At 36.6% G+C, this 20,348-nt stretch overlaps 1 protein-coding gene across 1 annotated transcript; it reads left to right on the forward strand.

The window, feature by feature from the left end:
- Positions 1-3,272: 3,272 nt before the first annotated feature.
- On the forward strand, positions 3,273-4,119 carry LOC143188855 (uncharacterized). The gene is made up of 4 exons (XM_076393337.1): positions 3,273-3,447; positions 3,561-3,622; positions 3,736-4,024; positions 4,100-4,119. Exons 1-4 carry the CDS (start codon positions 3,273-3,275, stop codon positions 4,117-4,119), a joined length of 546 nt encoding a protein of 181 aa, XP_076249452.1.
- Positions 4,120-20,348: the final 16,229 nt, after the last annotated feature.

Below are 20,348 nucleotides of genomic sequence, written 5' to 3' on the forward strand. Positions count from 1 at the left end.
ATCGGCCAGAGATAGAAATACAGAGGTCTTGTCCCCGTTGGTCCCCGTTCTAGGTACCTCTTAAACGCTGGTATAGTCTATTATGGAACTGTCAATTCTGTAACTTAAATAAATGTGGACAAATCGATTCTGATCGATTTCTAGTTAATTATTTGCATCATCATTATTTGTACAAAATTTTCAGTTGTAAAATGTTTGCAAATTATTTGTTTGGTTTAATTTAAATTTTTCATTCGGTGTTTTTTAGCTTCGTTTAATCACTGAAGGGTTAGGTCTAGGTTATATCCGGGGCAATGGTGGATGGATTGGCATTCTGTAATAAAATTTACGTAGATTAAGTGCAAAAATTATATGTTTCTGAACATTCTTAAAACGTGTATCTTACCTTGGGATTTTATTGAATATTAGTTATTGCTGTTCGCAGTTTGTGCAAGTATACAATTTCGAGCATTCTGTAAAAAAGTTCACACTAATTAATATTATGAAAATTACAAGAGCTTATTGCACATTTTGTAAATGTTTATGATACCTTCTTCTATTTTTTTATAATGTATGTTATCTTCCTTAACATACATTACTCTTGAGTTTCGTCAAGCATTTCTCTCATGGCTTTCCCCATTTTTGTAGCGGCTTATTGTCTTCTGCAAATAAATTTACTATATTTTGTATCAGGTTTAATAAATGCTGCCTTTTCTCTTTCGTTATGACTCTTCCTGTCTGATTCTTTGTATCTGCTTCTGTCTGGGTTTCTGTGGGGGTTTCTATTTATTCTGGTTGTTCTTGTACTATTGTTGGACTTCCTTCTTCTGGTTCTTTGAAAGACAAGAAAACCTTAGTTTTGGTTTTTTGAATTTGTACCATTGTAATAAATGTAGTCATAAATGTACACAAACACACAATGATACAATAACATTTCAACACTGGTACACTGCACCAATGTAGACGTTCTAAAGGCTCCTGAAAAACTGATGAAAAAATAATTTTGCCTATTCTCTGTAACTGTCGCAGAGTTCCAACATGAAAATTAAGGAAGGGAGGCTTGCAAAATCCGATTGTTTATTCATTTTTAGCCAAGGTCGAAGAAATGGTCAAGTATAATAAAGAAAGGAAGGTTCTCCAACCCCATGAAACTGTCACGGAAATTCCGTGCAGTCAAAATTACCAACCCCAGTTTTCGAGTGCCGTTTTCTATACCGCATATCGAACCTTCGTACCATTACAATCACCCTCGCTCACCTTTTTGAAACGGCGAGGTTTATGCCATATTTTTTTCTTACTTCGGACGAGAAAAGTGAATACTTCAAAACAACTATAATTGCCTTCAGTTTGTTCTGCTGGGACGTTTATTCTTATACCTTCGGAATACGGGCAATGAAAGCCAATGTTCGAGTCAGTCATGATTCACATTTTCAGAGACCTTACTTATTAAAATTTACAGTAATGGTACGATCGAGAACTTTGCTCGGGTCTGGTCGCAACTCTTGTTCGTGTAGACAAAACGGCCCTCGATCATATTATTACTGTATTTAAGATCCAACGATCCTAACCCAGACCTAGCTCAAACCAATTTCAAATATATATATATTAAATTAGTATATACTTATATATGTAAAATAATACATAATTTTGTATTATATGACGTTGGGACCCGTATATACATATATATTACATGTATATATTACATGTATGAAGCTCGGAGATAGTCAGATACATGTAGACTAGACGAAGCTTTAAATTTAATTTTCCTGAAAACTAAGTACTTTATAAAAAGTATTGTATTCTTTGTTTTTCGTTTATTTTTATATGTATGTAGAATCATCCTTTTCCCGGTTGTACCACACGTCTCCTGCCTGTGTATGTTCAGAAGTTAATGGTATTCTCAAAACAAGCGGTTGGGTAGCTGCGGATGATAGTTTCATTATAAGTAATACGTCCCATATTTGAAATCTACAGTAATGTTGCGGACGAGAGCCGCTCTCGGGTCTGGTCGCGACTCTCGTCCGCGACTGGTAGTCGATTCGGCTTCCTTTGCTCTCGGTCGCCGAGATACATATAAATATAGGAATAGAACTAACATCCAATGCATTTTTCTATCCAAGGCAAACATGTTACTTTTGACGTTATCGATTCAGTCAAAATTTTGCTTTTTTCGCCAGAATTTCAAACTTAATCTACTTTGAATTTTAAAATTACTTAAAAAAAATAAGTTATATAACTTATTTTATTAATGCATTTCAGTAAATAAGTAATTGCTTACTTCGAGAAATTTTTAACATAAACATTATGCAAACATAACTGCGATAATTATACTTTTTATGAAAATATTAGTAAAAATGAAAAAACGGTAGAAATAACATTTGTATTTTTTGTACAAAATAAGTTATATATAGTAATTCCAAGCATGACGAGTGTTTAAACAACTTCCTTATACGTATTTAACAGACTTGTCTTTCCATTTAATGATTGATTTGGATGTAATTTCGAAGTAATCACTGATAATAGTTGTGAAAAAAAAATAAAAATTTCGTATTATTCTTTCAAATATTAAACAAAACATGAATAATTCAGACGTTCGCCTGAAACATAGTCTGCTCATAAAGTGACACTTACAGTTTAACGTGAAAAGTGCATCATTATGTTTATATAAATAGAATTGACCTTCAAGACCCTGAAGCGCTATTGCTATCTTTGTCTTTAAAACTAACGTATTTAGAACCCTAGGTGCAAGTCGTTCAAGAGGTTCGATCTGAGTTACCACTGACCTGAGTTCAGGATCATAAAAAAGGTGCCCTTTGCCCGATTTTAGGAAAGCTTTCGTGAAGAAGCAAAATATCGTGACCAAGAAAATCTAATTTTTTCTGTACGGATACAAATTGAACGTTGAAGAAAGAAGATGAACAAGCATGAACTATTCTTTTCCAAAATAAGTGGTACAGTGAGTGCAAGAAGTATTCGTACAGCGAGTAAATTCAAACGAAATTTTGTATGACTCAGTTTATTTATGAAATTTTATAAAATGAACAATTGGTATATAATTTTATCAATTTCATAAAAACACTGTATAGATATAAAAAAAAGTCAGCAAAATTCCATTTTAGACAAAAATAGCCGCCTAAAAAGTATTCGTATAGCTCTTGTTTAGGACTACAATGTATATTGTAAATAAAAGTCGGCCACCTCTATACAGTATTTAACAGTACCAGTATGTTTGAAATCGCCGTTACAATCCGTAGTGTTTAAAATCTGACAGTATTAACGACTATAAGAGCTTAATGGGTCGAAAAAGCATAGAAACGAACACTGAAGACAGGAAAATAATTATAAATTTACATAATCCATGTAAAACTCTTTCAGAAATCTCTCGTATCATTAACAGACCTCGATCTACGATTCAAGACACATTTAATCGATACGGATTACGCAAAACAATGAAAAATAATTTGAGAAGTAGGCGTCCACGAAAAATTAGTGAACACGCCGAACGAATTATTGTCTGTACGATTAACAAAAATCCAAAACTAAGTGCACGCAAAAAGCGGATACTTATAATAATTTCCTAGATGGCAACATTTCACCTAGTACCATTAGAAATGTGTTACGGACACAAGGATGTCATGCCAGAGTAGCACATAGGAAATGTTTTATCAGTGACTAAAATAGAACGAAGAGATTAGAATTCGCGAGAACTTATAGAAATGCTGACAATAAACCACTGCAATCGTGTAATTTTTACAGATGAAAGTAAATTTAATATCTTCGGCTCCGATGGACGTTATACCGTATGGAGAAGAAAAAATGAAGCTTATAATGTTGAAAACTTGCAAGCAACCTACTGTGAAGCATAGTGGTGGGTCTATTTGTGTTTGGGATTGCATGAGTGCTACTAGAGTTGAAGAATTGCATTTCATAGAAGGGATCATAGATTCTGGATTATATATTAACATTTTAAAAACAAACCTCCATGCTAGTGTGGAAAAATTAGGAATCAAACATAATTTTGTCTTCATGCAGGACATGACCCCAAGTATGTTGCTTATATTGGATTCCCAGGAACAATTAATTGATGTGTTAATTATAAAATGCTTTATTATTACAACAGTGTGTACATTTCGACAATGAACCAAAATCTGCTCTTCTCACCGAAGGATAGGTGGTGGTGGAAATTCTATAGGTCTTGAATGAGCTTTCTGGGTTTTTTCAAGGTTGCGCTTGGAAGGAAAAGCAAGGTTGTTTTACTCTTATTAAGATGAAAAATGCTAGGTTTCCAACACTTATAATATCAGGATATGAATATTATATAACATATCATCATATGTGAAAACTCCTTCACAGTCATCAAATGTAAATGTAATAGAACATTTATAGGATTACTTAGAGGAAAATATAAGAAAATATCGTATTTCGTCAAAAGAAACATTGAAAAATGCATTACGGGAAAAATGCTACAAAATTACACAGGATATAACGTCAAAATTAATTCATTCGACGCCAGAGGTGTGAGGCCTTTATACGAGCAAAAGGAAATTCTAAAAAATATTAATTTCTTGTTTATATTTAAAAAATAGCAATTATGCGAATACTTTTTACGCAGATATTTTTGCCTAAAATGGAATTTTGTTGAATTTTTTCGAAAATTATTCGAATATCTATGAAAATATATACCAACTGTCCGTTTTATAAAATTTTATAAATAGACTGAGTTATACAAAGTTTCGTTTGAATTTACTTGTTGTACGAATACTTTTTACACTCACTGTATGTAATATGTGTGAGCTTAAGTTAACCTTTCTGATGCCGTACTGATGGCGGGTCGGAAGGGTGAATACTGCTACCATACTGTTCTCATATGTGGTCACATTTCTGTACGAACCCATGAGTGCCAGATATTATTTTATACACTCACAAATTTTTCTGTAATCGTTGCAACATATAAAAATAAAAAGCACGCGACCTGCTCGGAATAGCTAAGCGAGCATGGATACTAATTTCGCATCCAGACCCTTGGCCTGCTCAGGAGTTTCTATGTTCGAGAAAAGGAATACCCCTAAAACAAAGATAGCAGTAGGCCTTAATAATGGAATGTGTGAACTTCTACATTTCTTATTCGATAACGTGAGTACCATCAATCGATTCTTTATGTTTTTCCGATGAAAATGATATGAAATACACTTACAATTTGAATGATTTGTGAAGAAATTATATGAAAAAAGATGTGCAAAATTTCAAGCTAACTTCGCGATATACATAATGTTTGGTGTCATTTTAAGCAAGAGAGCAAGAGAAGTTCATCTCTATTACTATCGTAAAGCTATGTGTACACGAGAGACGAAAAATGATAGAGTTTAGAGAAAAATCTCGCTAGAGACGTGTAGAGATATGTAAACACCGTGTAGAATTGCACCGTCGAGCTCTACACTATCTCTACACGATAGTCTTTTTTAAGAGATTTCTCTACCGTGTAAATACCTTTCAGCAAAAAAATTTTTGTTTCGACATCGGCTCTACGGTAGAGCCGGTAGAGTTCTAGTTCGTTTTATGTGTTTTGTTTCTTGACAACACTGCCAACATTCAGTAGTTCTGTTAATTAATCGAAAAGAATGTCTTTAAAAAGAGGTCGGGGATGCAGTGCATATGTTTGATCGAAGGATCAGACATCCAAATTGATTGAGTTATTTGAATCACAATCAGAGTTATGGGATGTGATAAATCCCCTGTGTTAAATCCAAATGCGACATACGCAAAAAGTTTTTATAAGTCTTCGAATCCTCAGCCTTCAATTCATTCAATAATTGTTTATAAAACCCACAATGTTCTCGTCTTTGAATCCATTCGTGAACCCAACACTTTCGACTTCGCTTCTGCTCCTCGTCTTCACTTAACAAATACACAATAGTAGCAGCTGCAACTTCCATTTGTTGTGAAGCCATTTTAAACGGCTCTTTACTCAAGAAAGACAGACATCAAACCGATTTATTATATAAATTAATAAATGTATGTCGTTTAACGCTCTACCATGTATCTATCTGACAAGAAAATAGAGTAGGCTGTGTAAATAACTGGTAGAGTACTAATGTAGAGCTCTACCAAAAAATTCTCTACAGTTTACAGAGTCTCACGTAGAGCGAATTTATGGTAGAGATACAGTCTCGTGTAAACGCGTGTGGTAGAGCAAATCTCTCTTTCCTGTAAAACTCTACTATATTTTATCTCTCGTGTACACGTAGCCTAATGATACAATGCATAATAACAAAGTTGATAGTCTCTGACGAAGTCATAAATCCTTGCTTGCGAGTCCCTAAACCCTCCTGCCGGCTCTGCCGCTCGATATTAAGGGCCTAGGATCAGATATGTCAGGGCGGTGACATTACCGACAAAATTAGGCAAAAACAGAGGTTTACGCGCTGACGCTTTACGTCCTTATATTGAAAGATTTTGAGATGGAAAAGGACTCATTCGATAGAGGAAGGTTCAATCTGGCCCGCGATGGTCATTATTTAATCAGATTCTGCTGATGTTCAGTAATATGAGTGTTCAAAGTAAAGCAAAAATCGACAAATTCACAGCCATGAAATCTAAGCATTTTTAGCTAATTTAGAGATTGTTCTGAGCGAAATCATGACCAGTGCGGGCTAGATTGATCCTTCCTCTATCGAATGAGCCCTTTTCCAGCTCAAAACCTTCCAATATAAGGACGTAAAGCGTCAGCGCGATTTGGCAGTGCTTTTTGCCAGGTTAGAAATAAAACAGAGTAAAAAGCTGACAAGTTTAGTTCCGCTTGAACACACCAGGCAGCGCCTAATCAGGAGGCCCGTGCTGCCCTGAGTTGGCACGCGAGTTTCGAGAATTTGACGCACTACTACACATGCAACTATACGAGCTGCGTGTTTCGTTCATGTCCCACAAGAAGTTCCATGAAAAGTCATTCCGAGTAACATTGTAAAGTTCGAACAGAAAGTGAGCTCGGCGGTTCGGACTGCTTTGGACGGTTTCGGAAAGAAGATTCGGAAAGAAGCTTGAAACGCTTCGGCAAGCGCAACACGGCACAAGCAGCCTTTTTGATATTATAGATATTTTCACGTTTCGACTCGGAAGGAGATTCTTCGGTGAGATCTTCAAAAATTTTTATGAAATTTTGAGGGATGAGTTTAAAGATCAAACGATGACATTCTATGTGTATTTTGTATGAAAAATTAAATTAAAACAAGTTTATGTACAAGCTGATACATTCGAGAAAGAGCGAGTCTACATGCAATAATAAACTAAAAATAAAGAATATAAATTGTTTATAATATTTATATGTTCTTAGGTTTGGGTTAGGTCTGGGTATATACAAAATAAAAGGAGACATTGCTAAAAATACATTAATTTAACATATTTATTTTTTAATTATAATAATTAATAATTAAATTTTTGCCCCCGTTCCCCCTTCTTTCCCCCCGGCCAGGCCACGGTTGCCGCCGCGACCCCGACTGCGGCTTCTCCCGTACTTCCATTTACGGACTTTGTTTTTAAAATCCCAGAACTGTAATATGAAAAATAGACACATGTTATTCACAAAGTTTACTTCGTTCTTGAACTAAAAATGAATAGATAAATTACTTAGCGCTTTAGCATAAGATCGTCTGTGATCTACGTACCTTTTGTCGTCATGTCTCCTCTAAAGCTTGCACCGACTCCGGCGTCGGCGTCGGACAAAAGGTACATAGACCATAGGCGATCTTGTGCTAAAGCGCTAAGTAATTTATCTATTCATTTTTTGTTCAAGAACGAAGTAAACTTCGTGAATAACATGTGTCTATTTTTCAAATTACAGTTCTGGGATTTTAAAAAGAAAGTCCGTAAATGGAAGTACGGGAGAAGCCGCGGTCGGGGTCGCGGCGGCAACCGAGATTCTGATGATTATTATAAATATATTAAATTAATGTATTTTTAGCAACGTCTCCTCTTATTTTGTATATACCCAGAGCTAATATTTTGTATATACCCGCATATACAAAGAGATAACTAAAATTCGTTTACTCTTATTGTTTGTAAGTAAATTAATAGAAAATCATCATGAACTTGTTTTAATTGATTTTAAAGGCTGGTATCAAGAACGTAGAAAGTGTAAAACTTGTAAGTATATCATCTTTTACATTCAAATTATATAAATTCGAAAAGTAATTTTTATTAAACTGATTTACTTTTGCAGATCAAATCAGAGTTTACACTCGAAATATTTCGCGAGTGATTCGTGCCGCTCAATGCCGCTTGCGGGTGGCTTGGATCAAACCATAATAGCATTGTAGAAACGCGACAGTAAGATCTGACATTTGCCTTCTCTCTCGTCTTTCCGAAGCTATCCGAAGTGATCCGAAGGGCCGAATTCACGTACATACGGCTCATGCAGTAGTTGTATAATGGAGGGGGAATCACAGTGTGGCTCCATCTCGCATTCATTAGGCAGCCACATGTCTGTGGATAATTTTATTTCTGTAAAGAAAACTGTAACGGCAGATACCGACCAAGAAATCACGTAAAGTCACGTGACTACCCGGGCGAGGAACCACGAAGTGTACTTGGGCCTGATGATCATTAGGGTAAATATTCACTACTACTTATTGAAAGCCGCTAATTTTTCTTAAATGTACGGTAATCATGCAGGAAAGAGACCATGTTACTGTTTTCAATAACTTTGAAATATGTTGTAAAGGACGTAATTTCGAGTAACGTTTTCCTATACACATTATTTAATTTATTACTTGCAAATGTAAGTAAGGTTCGGTGCTAATACCACCGACTAGGTAATAATAGACCTAACATCCTATGTATTTTTCTGTCCCTGATTTTTGGGGTGCTAGCACCCCACTATCATTTTAGTGTCACCGCCAATATTACCGGCGAAGTCTCAAAGTAGATTGCAACGCTACGAATTTTCGGAATTACAATTAAAATGGAGTAGGCAGGTTATATTAAGCCCGCAATTTTTGAATGTTTATGTAAGAGTAATAGTTAATAACTATATTGCGAATTTCATTCATTTCTGCCAAAATATAGAAAATATGAAGAATATAAATCAAGTTGCAATATTTAGAAAATAAGACATACTACTTACATAAATAATAACTATACTCTACGTATCAGCCATTGAGATATTAAAGTTTAACATTTTGTAATGTATTAAGCTATTAAACAGTACAATTTTCTAACGATTTGAACTATTAAACTATAAAAACTTCTTAATGTATATATATTAATGTATATAACTAAAAAAAATCATGGTACTAAGAAACAATATTTGTTATATGTTGTAATAGTTGTATAATAACTTACTTTAACTTGCAATCTTTGTAAAGTTTCAAAGTATAAAGTAGTAAAGTTTCAAAGTTTCAAAGTATTTCGAAGTAAATAGTAATAATAAATAAACATAATAATTATAGTATATAAACAAGCTAAATGAGAGCACCTACATACTTGTCCTGTTTATTATTACACAATGTAATTTAACAATGGAAAGAATTTTTCCCAGTCATTCTTTTTACGAGATTTCAAGGTCACTGATATTTTTGAAACGAGATTCTATATTTTTTTCTATATTCTTCTGGAGGATATCTATAAGAATATATTTAACTTTCTTAATACTCGTAACGTTTCAATTATTATTTCGCAAGATGACTTGCTATAAATAACGCTCTGATCTTTTACATAGAACTGGAAAATATCCGTTAAATTATTGTTTATAATAATAAACAATTTTAAAATTTAGATATGGTTCTCTGATTCAATTTGTTTGGATAAATTTGTAAGAAATTGTATTGAAATTTATTTGTCAGAAAAATACGAAGAATAAGAAATCTGTTCCTTAGACAATGGTTGGGGTAAGTGCTGTGGGGTTCATCACAGTCCTGTTACCGAAAGGCATAGCCTTCCCCACTCCGTGGTCAGATCCTTTAGGAACAATATTCCCATTCTTTAGCAATACGGTGTCGGGCCGCTTGCCTTCTTTAAACACTCGCTCTTCTTTCAAACAGTCACACAACACCCAATAACTGGAAGGCCAAACGTAGCCATCAGCCATCAGGCGCCAACGGGACTGTTTAATCTCATGCACCTTCAATCAGCCACAGGCAGACTAAGACCCTATTACCCTATCATAAATCCCTCAAAGACACATTCTCGTTCGGATAACCGTCCCAAACTCTCTCTCAAAATACCTTAACGCTAGCATATTTAATTATTTAAGTTGGAATTTGTTTTTCATGGTCTTCTTAATTAGTTTATTATTTTTATGTAAAAGAACAAATTATATTTTCATATATATGTTTATATTTATATATCATGAAGAGACAAAAGTAACGACATGACTATATGTATAACTATGCAAAATAACATTTTTTTACAATGTTTTAATTCGTAACACATAGTATGTGAGCTAAAGCGTGGGTGGGCAAAGCTCCTTTTCTATATTGAATGAACTGTCAAATTCGACTCTATTCTGAGAAGTCACACGTATGTAAGCACACACACTATTCGATATTTCACCACAGGTTGAAATAGTTCTCCACGTAAACGTTATTCGTGAGTAGAGGTCGCCTAATTCAGTCTACAAACTATGCATCGGTAAGGCAGTTTGACCTGAGACACAAAACCCCATTGAATGTTAGGTCTATCATTATCTGGTCGGTGCCTATACTTATGCCTCTATGCCTATGCCTATATACTTGTCATCGTCAGTAATTGATGAATGCAGTCATGTTCCCTTTAAGTCCTACTTTATCGACTATGGGCAAGAGTGTATATTGTCACAAAGTAGTAGCATAGTTCGTAAAAATACATTCCCAAGTTGTTCCCTAGATGCCAGTATTTTATCGTCAAACGGTAAACTAATTTGTGATAACATAGTTTTTAAATTTCTTGTCGCTAGACAATCGCAACCATTTTTTTAAAAAATAATTTATATATAATTTATAATAGTAATTGTCAAAATTTAAAAATTAGGTGAGTTTACTGTTTTAATATCCATAAAATTAAATACTTTTAAAATCTACTATAAAAATGAAGAAAAAACACGTTTAATCATTTTCTGAACTGTCTTCTAAGTACAAAAATTTGCTAACTTTGTCTAAAATAATGTGTTATATATGTTAAAATTTTAGTGAAACATTATTGAAATAGTTACAAATATTAATTGAAAATTTATATCTACAGATTCGAAAATGTAATTGTTCCTACATTTTTTCGAGTTGCGTACGTATACGCTACTTTATACAGTGCGCTCAAGGTTCGTGGCACATTCGCAAGTTGGTAGCCGTCCAGACACGTTCTTCTGAATGAGTTCTGGCTCCTTTCCAGCGAGCAGTCTATCCTTTTACGGGATATCACGGTGGCCGGCTGCTGAAAGTTGTCGAAGCGTTCAAGTAGGACCGTCCTCGGGTCTCCTTGCGCGGGGATTATTGTCGGCAATTGTGAAAAGTACATCGAATTCATGTACAATTGCCTTTCGGAAATATAAAAGATTGCTGATGTTATTTAAACGTTCAACCCAATACTCATTCTACTGAATTTCTTTGGTAATTGTCAATTTTGCTAAGTTTAATTAAGAATAATATATTCATTCACAATTGATGTTATTTTGTAAGGAAAATGACAGGCCTTTCTCATTTTAATCGGACTTTGATTTATAGTATATCCACATTTGAACCTGTAATTGGGAGAAATGTACTATTAATAGGATAGAAAATATGAATGATTCTGTTGTCATGAATAAACATTTTTACAACTTCGATTTGTTTACAATTGCTGAATAGTCCACCTAAAACCTCTGTTTAGTACCGTAATTTGTCAGATTTACTTTCATCTCTTGACCACGATCTGTATTAAAACTAAAGTCTCCCTAAAACAATCGTTCTTTTTTTAACGTTAAAATGCGTTGATTATTATTGGATGTCATGAAGGTTAGTCCTCGAAGACCTGGCGGCTCTAATCACTGAAATTGCATCGTATTTGCGAAACATCTGTGCTTGGAACAGTTGCGCATAAGCGACTATAAACTCGATGTGGTGTAATTTTCCTTGGGACAGACCGCGACTGCTCTACGTGTCGGTGACTTGGATGCATCCGTTTCGTTGGAAGATCGTTCCAAGCCTCAGCTTCAACGCAACATAGGTCACGTTTTTCTAGTATACTTCCTACTTTTCTGGTCTTCTTCCAAGAGTATACTCACTTTTTTACCACTAGGTGTCATCATCTCTAAATGATTGAAGCGAGCCACTTGATCACAAAGTGTCCACCTCATCTATGATTATTTGTATAGACATACAGAATGCAGTATTAAAGAATCTACCATGTTATGAGAAGCTTAAAGTTTTCGAGCAATGTTAAAAAAATACAAAATTATAAACTAGTTGGATAATTCGGTACTTTTTGATGAAAATTCGTTTTCCAAACTGTTGTTTTCGATACCTATAAAAACTGATTTTACCTTTCAGAAACATAAGTTTCCTCTACCTATACATTCTATTATCATCACTTTCTACAATTAGTATAAAATATAAAGGTAATGTCTCTAAATAAAAACACACTGAAAACAAAAAATCTCAAATCATACAAAGCACAAGACAATGGCTCTGCGATTTTTGGATAGGAATTAGCCGGTGTTCTTCAAAGAGAATTAACCTGCAGGAAGGTGAACCGGTAAGCAGGAAATGTAAGTCGAAAAATCTCCATTGAAAGACATTTGTAAAAAAAATGTTGAAAGGAGGAGACGTCGAAGACAAGAACAGTCAAGATAACAAGCTAGAAGATATGCAAGCGGAATACGTGTAAAAAAAAGAAACGGACACAGAAGAAGGGGGTGAAATATCAGGAGATAAAGAAACGCTCAAAAGAGATGCACATAGAAACTAAGAGAAGGAGAGATCATGGATTCAGCAAGAGATCTCAAGAGAGAGGGTCTGCAACAAAGGGAACTCATGGAGAAGTAGACGTGGATAACAAAAAGGGGAAGTAAGAAAGTAGAATGATATCAAGAGGCAAGGAGGCCGAGAGAAGCCGATGGGAAGAGATGGACAAAGATAAAATGCAAGATTGTGAAACAAGGAGGAGAAGGAAGCTAAGGGTTGTTGTAAGTGTGCACCAGACCTATTGTGTGATGTGCGAGGCAATAGTATCTAACCGCGTATACGGAGGTACCTACGCATTGAATTCTTTTACTGTCAAGTGTATTTTACTTACAACTTTCGGGTGACAAGGCGATGACGAAGCAAATATTAGATATGTTATGACTGTCAAAAAGTTAATGACATGTCGATACGTATACGTATATTGCGTAAGCGCAGAAAGTCTATTGGTTCGCTGTGCTGAGATTACTGAAATATTATCTATATTGATGGTCAATAATTTGTCTCATAAAAGTATAAATATATCTTACTGGTGTAGTAGAATTTATTAATTAGATTTATTAACAGAATTAGTACAAAAGAAGCAGGCCCTTCTTTAACAGTAGGTTACATAGTTAAAATTAATTTACACTTATGCCTATTGATGCTGAGTTAGCATTGCTGACACGTGATATCCAGATACCCTAGACAATCGAATATACTCATTGGGCTGTCTTCCCCATAACGATGGGGAACGTCTTCTTGCGGCACCGTGATAAAGACGTTGCTAACTCATTGTCCATACCCTGAACAATGGATGCACGGAGTGCCACGGCCTGATTCCAAACCGAAGAAAAGCATCGTGTCACAGCCTGGATTCCCGATCTCTCGACCTGTCTAGTTCTATCGAGTCTTTTCGATCTCATATGTCTTCCAGCCACCGGGTTTCCGTCGATGGAAACGACGATTTTTATTGGAAGACGTTTACGTCCGCTTTCGCGGGACTATGGTCTCTTATGCGGTGATGGGTCTGTCGGATTGGGGATCGATTTAGAGATCAAACCTTTGCTGATGCGACCCTGCTGTGGACAGCGTTGTTTCTTCTCTCTGAAAGCTACTTGTTTCCTCGAACAATGTTAATAATGTTGGTAAAATTGACTACATCACTTTTCAGCAAGTGTGAATTTTTATAAGGAATTGGTTATTTTTGTTAACATTCTTGGCTTTTCTTGGGGATAAATTTCAAATAATATGCCGCAATATAGGTGACTTCATTTGCGTGCTCACTTACATTAATATCTGATGTAAGTAGTTATCTTAGCTCTCGCGATGCCATAGTTGAATCACTAAAAATTTACAGACCATAGCGTGTGACCTAATTGCCATCTTTGACGTTCAGATTCCTAAAGATTCAACATAAAACGTGAAATACTTCTTATTTTTATATAATTTTTTGAGACAAATACAAACAATCTTACCAGAAACTAAACCAAAATGATTAAACAATTCGTTAATCTGTATATTCACCTCACTAGATAATAACAGGATCCACTATTCGAGATAATCTGGCAGTTATTTTATTGCATTTAACGTTTCTTCTTAAATCTCCTTCCAAATGTCTTTTAAGTAAGTCTTTTATTGTCAGTGTTTTAAGTTTTGAGCTTGCAGGAAATTGAGATACATAATACAGAATACTTTTAAGTAACCGAATAATATAAATAGTCAATGTTGGAGTACGGTAACGTAAAAAGCTACCAATTTACAACATTCATATGATTCTTTGACAATTATCTTTTCAAAAGAACTATGAAATATTGTATTACTGTGTATATTTTTGTGTCACTAGTACACTACATTGCGATTTTTCAGAGTTGAGTTCTGGACATGCCAAGCTGCGCAGCACGTGGTCCGGCAGGGACTCAACGTTAGATGCGTATTTCAAGCACTATTGTTACACTGTGTAGCCGATCTCTCTTTCTATCCCTAGGAGCAAGTGCGCCGTTCTTAGTGATTCGATAAAGCAGATTCCTTCATCTGCAAGATATCCAATGCTAAATTGATTACATTTTTCGTATTTGTTTCTCAATCTAAGTGATTCTGATACCGATTTAATATTATACGGCCTGCCAGAAGTTACGAGGTAGTTTAAGACACTGTTTAACCTGTTCTGAGTTTGAGTTAAATAGAACCGAGTTGTCTGCTATTTTTTCTCTACGACACGAGCATCCCTAAATCGTCACTAAGATTCAACATCCTTGTCAACCGTCATTAAAATAGCGCTAAATGACCCCGCTGAGAAAGAAAAACGACAGACGCCAGACAAAGATAAGGAATAAGTAAAAACTTATGAGGACCCACGATTAAGTATTCGTAGATAATTGGTTAAGGCCAAATGAGTAGGGCGTGTATCGGATGGGAAAAGCACCATTCATGAGTTACAGAAGCGACAATATCGCAAGTTAGAGGACGCGGGCACTAGGGCTCAACTCCAGAAAATCGGACTGTACAGATCTCAATATCTTATAAAGGCGAACAGGTATTTTGAACTAGTACGACTCTGTAATGAATAGCACAAAATATACACTTTGGTTTGAATCATTACAGAAATTGCCTTTAGTATATCAGACTTAGCATGGCATTCTAACCGTAATAGCTAGGATTGAGACTCTTTTAAGGTTACAAGCTGAGAACTTCCACATTCAGCAAATCCGCTATACATATCTTTTTCACCAACCGAGCCTGAATGAAGTCTCCCCATGTGTCCTGTCTATATTCCTTATACAGCTTTATCTTTATAAACACCCTTACTACTACAAATACCACAATTTCTCGCCTACAATTCCACAAATAAATGCACACGCGTTTCCATCGTGGTGACTCAGGACGCGATACATCGCACAACGTGTGCCGCCTTTCCACGGTCGAGTGACATTTCATGGGCAGCGAAAACGGCGGCGAAAGGAGGATGAGTAGGAGATTCGGCGGGACGTCTGTGTTTGTCCATGGAAATCGGCAAAGGAGGTCAGCGTATGCAAATAACAGGGTCGCAAGGGTTGCCAGAGCCAGGAGGGTCCCGTAGGTCAACGGACAGGAAGGTGGTATAGGGTTGCCCCTTTCTCTTTCTCTGCCGCTCCGAGTTCTCTGTCCCCTCACCATCTCCTCCGTTGTCTCTCCCTCGGCCCATACACGAGCTTCTCGCGCCGGCGACCGTTACGGCACCATATATCTTTAGAGGCAGCGGTGGTGGCAGTGGAGTCACGTCTATAGATATAAAGGTAGTTCTAGTACGCCTCGTGTGTGCCTGTGCTCGCCTACGCTCGTGGAAATATTCGATTTTTACGATACGAGCTTTGCCGGGCCAGGGAGAGCATACGTCCCTTGTACCAGTCACCGTTTTTACGTCCTACTCCCTTCCTGATGCCGCTCGAATCGTTCTTCTCTTTTTTTTAGAGTTTTGCTGCTGCCTTGCAATTGCTCGTCCCTTTCTCATACTCCCTACGTCTTTCATTTCCTTGACTTGATCGAGGAATTAAGTTACGAGGATGAGAAGCTAGGAAAAGGGCGATACCAAAGTGTGATGTCTGCTAGCTGGCTAGAAACTCTACAGCCATCGATGTCTGTGTTCCGCAAGGGAAGAACCGAGTTACAATTGCTCCGTGTTTGTCTTGTCCTCGCGAAAATCGTCTTGTTTTGCATTTTCAGCCAGTTTTACTGTCATAGTCACCCTTGTTCCTATTGTTACCCTGTCTAAAGAAACGAGGAATAGGGCGGTGTAGGAAAGAGGCAAAGAAATAGCTGGATGAGTTTTTTGACTTACTTACTCCTGGACCCTTCTCGTTTGTGAGTTGTTCAAATAGGTAATTTTTCTTTGCAGTTTATATGGAACTCTATAATTTCTATAAATAATGAATAGAATAATTTTAAAACCGTGAAATATTTGCTTTCAGTAGTCCTTCACTTTTTCCTGAAACTGATCTAAAGGATCAGAACGATGTTTGGATTATGAAATGGTTATTCTGGTTGTAATTACGTAGATGGATAATTTCGAAAAACAATATTTCTGTAAAAGTACATTTGAATATATTTAATAGTGTAACATAATGAATGTTGGTATATGATACTATTTAAGTTAATTTTCATGAATTGAAACACCATGTTCTATATTGTTTCAGTATTCTATATCTGTGTTTTAACGCATGAAATTCACCACCATAATTATATTTCGCTCAACTCGTTTGAATCCTCAGATGAAGCAAAGCATTTTTGGTCCATGAGGGCTTACTGTCGGCCAGAAAATCTCACCGGAAGCAGTCGAGAAAACCGGCCAGCCAGGAGAGACCAATGAACGCCGCTTTTATCATTCCTTTTTTCTTTCGTGCCTGAAGTTGTGGCGAGGCAGAAAGAGCAGTACCGTTTCCTTTCGCATACGCACGGCCACATTCGAATGTACGTGCCTACGCATTCCTCCCTCTTTCCCCTCTCATCCCCTTCCGCTGTTCTCCATTGCTCCTTGCTGCTCCCACTCCGGGCCACCGATGGCCTGGTGCGCAGCGTGAATTTTAATTAAAGCAATTAAGCATCGTGTCCATAGGCAGTCGGCATTAACAGTGCGTCGCATTTATGCCTCTGCTCGGTTCAAAAACGCGACAGCGATGTGTCACGCGACCAGCAACGAAAGCTTGGACACATCTGGTTGTCCACTTCGCCTCTTCAACCCCCTCTGATGCTCAGCTGTTTCCACGAAAACCGCAAAAAGCTCTAGTGTTAATTTTTATATTGCTGTCAAGCCTTTCTTTTAATTAATACTTGGTAGATTAGTACGTTCGGCACTGCAATCATCCTGGCTACCTACATTTCCTTCCACCTGGCAGCCTGCTGTCTTGGCAAAAGGATTAATTTTTCTGCTGAGAATTTCAGTTTGAAATGTTTGGAGGCAGACTGTTGAGTAAAAGTTTTTTATTAGATTCGATCTATTTCATTTGCTAATATGTAATATGAGTTTTGGACAGAGTAAATTCTTTTTAAGCTAAACATGCAATACATGGATCATTTGAGATCAAGGGGAGCAGGTTGAAATATGCATGTTGAAGAAGGTTCAGAGCATGTTGAAGTAGGTTAAAGAGAATTGGAGCTGATTGAACTAGGTTGGAGTAGATACGAAAGAAAGTTTTGAAAAAAATTGAACCCAACTTAAAATAGATAGAACAAATTTCTACAAGTTATAAATAATTCAAAAACTCTTTTTTCCGATTTACTGTCCGAAGATTAACTTTTTGGAACTTTGCTATTTTTTCATAAATAGTGTAATGTCTATAGACATCAATAAGGTGCACAGTAAAATATTAATAAGTATACTTTTTTCAATAATATATACAAGAAATTCTCGTCATACCGATTTACATAAAATAGAAAATAAGTTTCAAAATATATTGAAAATAACGGAAATCATTGAAAGCATTTATAGAAACACCGATGATTATTATTACCCAAAATAGCCAGCTAAGCTTTAATTTTTTAAGTTTAAAAGTTTGTAACTGATTATTAATGCTTTTCAACAGTCCTTTGACTGCTAGTTAGTTATTTAAATTGTGAGATGATGTTGAAATTGTAAGATGCACATTTTGAATTTTTTACATTTTGATTCGAGCTAACTGAATATTCCATACAATAATAGTTTTTTTGTCTCTATATAACATAACGATACCTAAATATATAATATTTTACTTAAAAATACTTAAGTAGGTGTTAAATGTATGTATCTCATTCACAAGTGACAGTTCAATATTTCTGCGAATATGTATTCGTTTCTTACAAATTCATTGAATTTTGACGTACAAAGGTTATGACAGAACAAAGTAAAATTCTCGAATTGCAAACTTTCCTCCACTTTTGTGGATATATTTATCTGAATTTCATATTCAAAAGTCAACGAACATTTTCCTTAAACAACTATTTCAAAATTGAAGATAAAGGGAGTCAATCTCGGAACCAATTTGTTCATGACTACGGTTCTACTGATACCCCACTTCCCCTATCAACATTCCTTTTCTTGCGATTCTGTGCAACCCCTGTCTCTGTATTTTAGTGACCCTCGAAAAAATTCAATATCCCTCCTCTGTCACGGGAAAAAGTTAAAAAAAAACAATAAAAAGGTAGACGAAAAATCCAATACATCCGACGAGTTTCCTCGACGGTCTCGCCCGGGCACGCGATCGAAAAGCGGCAGGCGTGGTGCGTTAAGTTCGAGGGTTTTCGGTGGATCGTTGCTCGGTTTGATGGCCGGGGTTGGGCGGTAGCCACAAGTGTCTGCCGGTGCGCCCTCTCTCATTAATTCTCCACCCTTGTTGCTTGTTAAGGTAGGGGCGGCCTGCCCCTGCCCTCTGGCACTCGCGCCACAACCCCCCTCCCCCCTTCCCCTCCCTCGTCTTTGTTTCTCCGGGCCAACTCACTTTACTCTCGCCGGCAGGAGGGTAGAAATGCTTTCTCGAGAGCGGCTGGAGGCCGAGGGGAGGGTGAGGTGTAGCCAGAGAGGATAGAAACGTGCCGAGAGAGACAAGCGTTCGTAGAGAGAGAAAAAGCAAGAGGGAGATGTGGATAGAGAGGAGGGTTGAGCAGAGGGCGAGCGTGGGACGACGAGGAAAAGCGTGGGTGAGAAAAATGGTGGGGAAGGGCAAGCGACGAAGACACGTAGCCGGGGAGAGCGAGGATCGACGAGGGTCCAGGCGGTGAGACATTGGAATTGCGGTCGTCGCAGCCGCGATACATATATTATGTACACCCGTTAAGTGGCCGATGCAAATCGAACGTCACGGGCGGACGGTGGGCGTGCACGTGACTGTAAACGAGCCGATTAGCACGTCGTTTCTCTTATTCGACGTCTTTTCCACTGCGGCGTCGATAGCGGAACCGGCCCGCTGGCCTAGTACAATTTATGGGGAATTTTCCTTTTCGTATGTGCACAGTTTATACAGTTGGTTCATTTCCCTGATTTTTGTGTTACCAAAAGTAGAACCAAGAACATGGCGAAATCTTAGCATTTCGCGTGATAAAATCGACAAAATTAACCTTAATTCAAAGTCAGTACGGCGTGTATAGCGTGAACGTACCTGTGCCTATACCAAAAAAGAAAAGCTACAATTTTATAAAGTGTGATATTAGTATTACCTTACAGACTTTTACTAAATATATAATTCAGAATGAATAAAAGTGTACGGTATACGTGCAGTTATAAAGGTTGCGTGAATAGAAGTAGGGCCACGAAAATTAGTTTTCTTTTTTATTGTAAGTCAAGTACAAAGTAGTACAAAATATCTAGTTTTAATTGAAACCAATAAAATTAGAGTAAAGGCGTTTCTATTTTCTTCTTCTTTTTTATTGTAATCTAAGTAAGCAATGTATTATTTACAAATTGGTTGTGAGCAAAGATATTAGCAAGACGGAAACTTTTATGTTTTTTGTATAACTTGAGTACAAAATGTATTTTACTTCTTT

This window comes from Calliopsis andreniformis, chromosome 3, assembly GCF_051401765.1.
Source record: "Calliopsis andreniformis isolate RMS-2024a chromosome 3, iyCalAndr_principal, whole genome shotgun sequence".
NCBI classification, from domain to species: Eukaryota; Metazoa; Arthropoda; class Insecta; order Hymenoptera; family Andrenidae; genus Calliopsis; species Calliopsis andreniformis.